Genomic DNA, 8053 nt, shown 5'->3' on the forward strand with positions numbered 1-8053 from the left:
TAATAAGCTAACATATCTTGTTTTGTTAACATAACCTTCATTTTTTATAGACAAGTTTTTTATATTAGGTAATGGTTATAAGGTATTAAATTTAGAACCAAGCACCTATTCATTGGACGGGTCATAAAACTAGCTTATATTGTATATAAATTACGAGAAATCAATGATAAATAAGATAGATAGAAGATAGATTTTTTACAAGGAAAATATCATATATCCTTTTTTTAAATCCCTCAAATACCATATATATATATATATATATACCCGAATTAAGTATAAGTTTTCAATACACAATGGAAGTTTCCAATATACCCAGATGAAGTATAAGTTTTCAATATACAATGGAAGTCGATAGAGGTTAAGGGTTCAATCTTCACTTCATGAAAAGATCGGAGGTCTTTTTTTTATCATTTAGATAGGTACCGGAAACAACCTCTCTATTTAGGTAGGGTTAAAGTTGTCTACATCTTAATTTCCCTCAAACAACATCAAGGTATTGGGACAAAAACTCATAGAAGACGGCTTTGGGTGTTATATATTTACATTTATTTATTTATTTATCTAATATACAATGGTTTCAAAACATAAGTTATATGGAAATGTGAATATAAGGTTGTTTGACGACTAATAATCTTTGAAATGAAACACTAAGATATTAAATTTTTAATTTATAAAAAACATGAAAACCCAAAATATTTATTTATTTTAAAAAATATTAAATGATTAATATATGATACTAACGGCCTTAGATTTATTTTTCCTATATTTTTTTAATGTTTTAGAAAGAATATATATCCGATATGCAGTTTGAAATGTTTCGATCTGGGATATCACTCCAATTATTTGGAAAAAAATACCCTTTATGAAAGTCCTTTATGCCACGGATGATAGTAATAAGCAGGAAGAAAAGGAGTTTTATGCTCAAATTGACAGCGGCAGAATTGACGACGTCAAGGAGGAGAAAGAGTAGGGCAAGGTTTTGAGTGATGCTGAGTGGCTAGCTTGAATATCTCCGCGGTTATTTAGACTTTGGTTCTCTGTGACCTTTAGTAGGGGTTTTTGGCCTTGAGTCTCGAGAGGCCTAAACCGAGGGGAGGTTACTATTGTGTTTGTTCCCCAAAATGTCTGTCAGAGGACATGACCAATAAGAGTTTATCTAGAGGATTAGGTGTCTAGGACTAGTTTAATAATTTGGAGAGCCGGTGGGAGGACTAGGATTAGTATAGCTAGGCGGCCTAAATTCCTTTTTTTTCCATAGGTTGTTTAGAAGTCGTTACTGCATTGGCCCAATCGTGTTCCTTTTAGGTTTTGTCATTTCTTATTTATATGTATGTGTGTCTTGGTTGTTTCTCAATACTTGTTCGAGTTACCTATTAGTTTGCTACTTTTATGTTGTTTAATATGTCCAATATGGTTTGCTTCAGTATTTGTATTTGTATTGTCAATATGTATGTATGGTGATTTGGATGCTAAATACAGGGTGTCAGAAGAAGGTCATCAGGACGTTTCAAAAGATTGACAAGGAGAAAAAGAAGATACAAGATAAGCTAGCTGGAAGGAAAGACGCCACCATTGACATGATCAACACCTAGCTAGCAGGAACTTCAGATGCTTATAATTATTATTAGGGATAAGTATTTTTAATGTAACAAACTTTGAACGAATGTCTATAGTAGGAAATAACTAAAGTTGTGTGTATTGTATGTAAACAACTCCAACATAATGTTTATTGTATGTAAGAAAATGTATCCAACCAATTAAAATCAGACAAGTGGCACCTCTATATGGTTGTCACGTATGTTTTCTTACATATAATAAACATTTTTTAAAGTTGTTTACATACAATACACAAAACTTTAGTTATTTCCTACTATAGACATTCGTCCAAAGTTTGTTATATTCCAAGATACTTATCTCTTATTATTATCAAATAGATATGTCTAAAGAATATGCCTAATAATATGTCGCTTTTTATCTTTTAATTCTCACCATTGATCTTGTCATCTGTTTACACATACCATGTGTTCTATCAAACTTGAACTTTGATGTCGGAATTTATGCATAGTTTCCACTTTGCTGTCATCATATCATATATGTCGTGTCTATTTTGCTAAGCTTTTCAGATTACATATTACACCATCCAACCAAATGGGTATGGGTGGTAACCCATTTCATAATTCAAATTAATGATATGACTCTTTTTTATTATAATTATTTATTTATTGACCATATAAGTATATATACTGGCCAAAGATTACAAGTACTAGTTGTTGTTCAAACCGACTTTTGCAACAACAAAACAAAAAAGTATTGATATAGGTGACTAATTTGGTTTTTAAGCATGTTAGTACATGTACCAAATTAATCACATTAATCATTTTACATACAGAAAGCCTTGATGTATGTCACTTGCATCCGTTCAATGATCACATGAATGGGTTTACAAACCATCATGTATGTCTCGGCAGTTGGCACTACAAGTTTATCGAATCATCAAAAAGATCCTAAAAAGAAAAGCTAAAACAGATTTGAAAAAGAAAAATACTTTGATATTCAAACAATACAGTGAAAAACAGGCCTTTATGGGTCGGTTTTACATAGCCAAGAACCAGATACGACAAACCAAAAGCTATGAATCATTCAAGCAGAAACTGCTTGTTCAGCTTCCTTTGTAAAGGGGATTGGTTTTGTTGGAGCTGGCAAACGACCAATGCTATCAACTTTGTCCATCTGCTTAGGTGGCGGTCTTGCTGCTTTTGGAAGAAGTCTGCCTTTCTTCTCAAACCACTCGGGTTTTAGCAGAGCACGAAAACCAAGCTGATTGTAATACACTTTTCTCACAGACCCACCAGCAGCCTCAACTGCTTCTTTTGCACGAACAGTTACCCTTGATACCTGCAAACAACTTATGTTGCATTAGCAACCAGTATCGAACAAGGACATACTATGGTATGTTCTCGCCAGCTGGCAAAGGATGTATACAGAAGTATCGAAGCAAACATGAGTCTTTGCACTTCAGGTATGGGGAAGACACATTCATGTCAAAGAATAGCAAGTAGATTCTGGTATTTTAGGTCCCCCAAATCAACAAAGCTTCGTCAACTAGAGCTTTTTTATTAAGCTTTAAGTGGGAACAACGTATTCAAACAGGTACAAAAAACTATACGTATATTGTGCCATGTACAGTTCTTATCAAGAGGTAATTGAGATCTTCCCTGCTTTTCAAACTTGCTACAGTTTTGGACTCTCAATCCGAATGACAATTAAGCTTTAAAAAAATTTACACAAATGTTCCCTAATTCTCCTCATAATTAAAGATTAGGTTCTTCAATCCCCAATTTCCCGGCAAACAACTGCAACACCCGTGACAGCTTCGGCAACTTCGACTAGACCGCCACTCTCCTCTCTTTATTTCCCTTTTTCATTTCTTGTATATCTGAATCTAGATCTAAATGTCAAGAGTATTTGGGTGTTTTCACACTCACAAAGACCACCAACATCATTTTATCCTGCCTCAACACACTCGATATCCAAGCATTAAAACTAAATACAAGCTAATCAAACACTACAAACGCAAAATAAATGTTCAAATAGGAAATCTCAAAACCAAATTGAACAAAACCAATGTTAAGGTATAAAACAAAAAACCATCAATTCATTCACAAAACTTATACGCCCTAAATTTCCTGGAAAAAAAAAACGAAACCATAAACTAGTATCAAAGTAAGATGGTGGTGGTATTGGGCTATTGGCGTAAGGCAACGATGGTTAGGCCAAAAAGAGAAGAAAGAAGAGTTCACATTGCATGTATTTTCGGTCAAAGAATATAGATGAAAATGCAGATAGATTTCAGAAGTTGTGTAACTTTTAGAGCATTAAATTGTCATTGTATACATAAAACATAGATCAGTTGACTTTAACAGACTCGGGGACAAAAACCGAAGGAATTTGATTCAAGTAATTTTCTCATACTTGGGAACGAGAACCCATAATCACATAGCCCACAAGAATGATTTTCGGTTATCTACTCTATAAAAATATGATTCCAGAATGATATTATATAATATATTTTGAAATGAAAAGATATAGGAGACTAGAAGAGGTTGATTAGAATTTTTCACTTCTGACCCATCCCATCAACATTGTAATCAGTAGATGCTAGAAAGTATTTTCTCAGAAACAAATAGCAAATTCAAAACTGAATTCGATATATCAATTAGTATGAACTTCGGATTAGAGAAACAATTACTGTGTCATCCTTGACCAGATCTATTCTTCAAAAAGGCAAATTTTGAGGTAGGCATGTTTTGACGACTTACCCAGCCCACCAACTTTCATACTAACTGACCGCCAAAGGTTATATTGAGCTACTTCCATTTCCACAAATATTACAGCTGTATACCACAGACCACATAATCTTTAAATCCTTCGACTAGAAATGTTAGGGAAATCTTACAGGCTGACAAGAAACAGATAACTATGAATGAATAAGCACTGGTTATTAGATTTAAGGGATACTAGCTATTATTGAAACAAAATGAGTGACCTCAAGATGAATTGGCCACTGAATATGTTCCGCTCCGCGTCCCATCAACCTCACTCCATCTTTTATTTGCTTTCCTATTGCCCCTGTATCCTATTCCAAAACACGGTGATATGCACATGATTTAACAATGGTAAGATGGCACATTATGACATTAAAATGAATATGATATAAAAATACCTTGAGAGTTTTCATTGTGATGAGCTCTGAAGAATCAATCTTCCCAGCATTGATCAATCTTGCGATCTTTCCCAAACCAACTGGCTGCAAAAAAAAAAAAAACAAGCAGTTTTTCTGGGGCGTGAATACAGTTGGTATAAAAAAAATAAGAAACTGATTCACAAGATGAAAGCAAGCCTATTCCATTGACAACAATCCCAAAAAAAACAGATAAATTAATCTCTTGCTTAAGATTATCACTTTGACATAACAAGAAACCAAATTTGGATTTGAAATACTCTGTTGGGTAAAGCTTATTTCAAAGAGCTTTTGAGCTTTTTTGGGAAGAAATACCTAATAAAGCTTAAACCCTATCCTTTGGGCTATTTAAAAATATATTATGCCAATTTAATTAAGCTATAAACTCTTCAAAATAAGCTTACTGGAAATCTGCCTGACAGAAGGGCATCAAGAACATCAAATATCTCTTTAAAGAGTTAAAAGTTTTCATAAATACTTGGAAACCTGTATCAGAGAAGTTTCAAACTCAAATACTAAACAGCTAAAATATATATTAGTACAATAATTTCGAAGTATTTGGTCAATTGGTCTATAGTGTGAAGCACTATCAAAAGGCTAGGGATAAGAGTTAGTCAGATTCAATAAGTAAAAGCCATTGGGTAGGGCTCAGATTAGTAAACCCTTATTATGTGACTGGATAATTACCAGTGGATACAGTTTGAAAAAAATTCATGGAAGTTTTCAGCATAATAAAGCGTACAAAAAAGAAAAGGCTTGAACTTTGCACTATTTTAACTATTTGATGGTTGCCAGGTTGGCACAATTATATGGGAAAACGCTCACTTAAGTAACCGTAAGGAGTTATAAAAATGGTGGTCTCACATTGCATAGATGTTATAGGCATACATTGAGCACTATTACCAAAAATGTACAATTGATAACACTTTTCATATGATTCATGGCAAAATACAACTGATTAGTGAACTGAAATCTTGTTTCAAGTTCAACAACCCTAAAATCCATGGATAGGTTCTTCAAAAACAGATAACTTGGTAATATTAGTTATTACATAAGATAAAGTATTGAGGTTGCTTTAACGAAAAATTGTAGCCTGAGATCCTTTGTGTCGTGTTAGATTACTGCTCGACTTTTTGTTTCATAAAACCAAACTAACAAGCTTGCACAACGAGTAATCAAATTACTGAAGTTGAAAGAATTCAAAAACAAAATTCTTGTGTTGGGTAAAACAGTGTTGTTTTATCTCCCTTGTAATCAGAGTGTCTCTGACATTATTATTTCCACCTTCTTTCTTTACGATGGTAGATGTGAAATCCTTACAAGTGCACATTTGGTTTGTAAGACTACCAAGAGAGCTTAGTAACCTAAAGTATCCTAGATGGAGAGCACGAGATATGTCATCACTCATCACAGTATCATCAAAACAGTTACTAAAAGAAGAAAATTCATAAACACGCAGATATCTTCTACCTCTGTTCCACAAATGTGAGAGTTATCTTATAACAATGAACCATTAAAACCAACAAGTAACTTAAACTTCCTTCAAAAGATACATCTTATCTAGTGATCTATAGAAGAAAATAGATATAACCATATAGAGTTATACAGTTGACTCATGATAGTAATGATCATTAGTCCCTTCGCTCACAAACCAAAACTTTAGAAACTGTTGGATCATTCTTTCAGTGTAACTAACTGCAATTCCTGGTCTACGATACCCTTTCTAAAAACAGTCTTGATAGGATACATTTTCAAATGAACTCATTATCTTAAGGCCCTGTTTATTTTTTACTTAATACACTTAATAGTTAAGAACTTAATCATTTATTTTTTACTTAATACACTTAATAGTTAAGAACTTAATCATTCAGTCAAATTTCATGTTTCTTTTTTGACTTAATAAACAAAAATAACCGTCAATTACGTATAATTTACTTAATACATATAGACATTCTTAATGCATTCAGCCACTTAATACACTCAGCACTTAATGACTAGAAAAAGAAACGGGCCCTTACTCTACTCAGCTCTATTAGCTTGACACTTGGTTTCTACTTGTCTGAATATGCATTTTCATGCGGCTTAAATGCTAGAAGGTTACAAATAAAAGTGAGGTGGTTATGAATACGAGTGAGGTGGGTAGCTTCAATGATGACATCAAAGCGATCGTATTTAGTTATCTATGTGATAAATAGCTACCGGGTAAATGCTTAATGAAAAATTAGTCTACGAAACATCCTATAAATGCACCAAAACTTGCCACATTTCAAACAATAATCTCAATACATACATCAAACCAATAATATATCATAAAATATTTCAAACCAAAAAATAAACAAAAATACCTGAAATTCAAGACTAAATGGGTTATTAAAACCTCGTTTCGGCATTCGACGTCTCAAAGGGGTTTGCCCACCTTCAAACCCAAACTTATGAGTACCTCTTGCCTTCTGACCCTTATGTCCACGACCCGCTGTTTTACCTTTACCCGACCCGATTCCACGACCCTTTCTGGTTTTCTGTTTTGTTGCACCTTTATTATTCCTCAAATCATTCAAACACAACAGACTGTAATTTCTACTACCAAGATTTTGAGCCCCAAATGAAAATGGGCTTGTTTCATATTTATGATGAAATGGGTTGCTTAAAAATGAAAATTTTGAATTGGGTTTTGTATAAATTGATGCATTTTTTAGTAAAGTTGAGATTTTTGATCGAAACATTTGGAAACTTTTTTCAAGATATTTGTTCTGCTGTTAGCTTGAGTTCCAGGGTTTTGGTTTCGGTTCAAGGTGACAATAAGAAATGGGCCAGATTGGGCTGGGTTATTTGATTGTTACATTTTGCATATGCTTCATTTTTATTGTATTGGGCCCATAATCCGAACGTAAGAAAAAAAAGGTTTATTTTATAGCTTTTTATTATTTTAAAAAGTTTTTTCTTATTAAAGTGAAAAGTTTTTATCGATAGGTGGAAGATATTGAAGCCTTTGAAAGAATTTGATACCTTTCTCTTCTTTGTTTTGTTATTAGAAAATATTTTGAAGATTTTTTTGAATTTTTAATATTTGAGCAATAATATTATCAAAAGTTTTTTTTTCAAAGTTTTTAAAAAAGAAAAAACTTGACCATGAAGATGCTCCGAGAAAAAACACCCAAAAAGCTAAAACAAATCAATGATTTTGATTATCTTTGGAATAGTCAAATTTTGGTTCAGTTTGATGTTTCATATGAAACTGACCATAAAAAGATTGATCGAAATCAAAAGTATATAACTTTTATTCTTTTAGTTTTATTTTATATATAGATTATT

At 32.8% G+C, this 8053-nt stretch overlaps 1 protein-coding gene across 1 annotated transcript; it reads right to left on the reverse strand.

Moving 5' to 3' along the window:
- Positions 1-2527: 2527 nt before the first annotated feature.
- On the reverse strand, positions 2528-7517 carry LOC122580871 (50S ribosomal protein L15). The gene is made up of 4 exons (XM_043753019.1): positions 7087-7517; positions 4724-4807; positions 4547-4636; positions 2528-2895 (listed from the first exon to the last, which is right to left on the reverse strand). Exons 1-4 carry the CDS (start codon positions 7462-7464, stop codon positions 2641-2643), a joined length of 807 nt encoding a protein of 268 aa, XP_043608954.1. The 5' UTR covers positions 7465-7517; the 3' UTR covers positions 2528-2640.
- Positions 7518-8053: the final 536 nt, after the last annotated feature.

This window comes from Erigeron canadensis, chromosome 9, assembly GCF_010389155.1.
Source record: "Erigeron canadensis isolate Cc75 chromosome 9, C_canadensis_v1, whole genome shotgun sequence".
In the NCBI taxonomy this organism is placed as follows: domain Eukaryota; kingdom Viridiplantae; phylum Streptophyta; class Magnoliopsida; order Asterales; family Asteraceae; genus Erigeron; species Erigeron canadensis.

Coding starts and splice junctions, on each gene's coding strand:
- LOC122580871 (XM_043753019.1), bottom strand. CDS start 7,464: ATGTTTCGATCAAAAATCTCAACTTTACTAAAAAATGCATCAATTTAT. Junction 4,637..4,723: donor TCACAATGAAAACTCTCAAG/GTATTTTTATAT, acceptor GTTTTGGAATAG/GATACAGGGGCAATAGGAAA. Junction 2,896..4,546: donor AGTGGCCAATTCATCTTGAG/GTCACTCATTTT, acceptor AGTTGTTTGCAG/GTATCAAGGGTAACTGTTCG.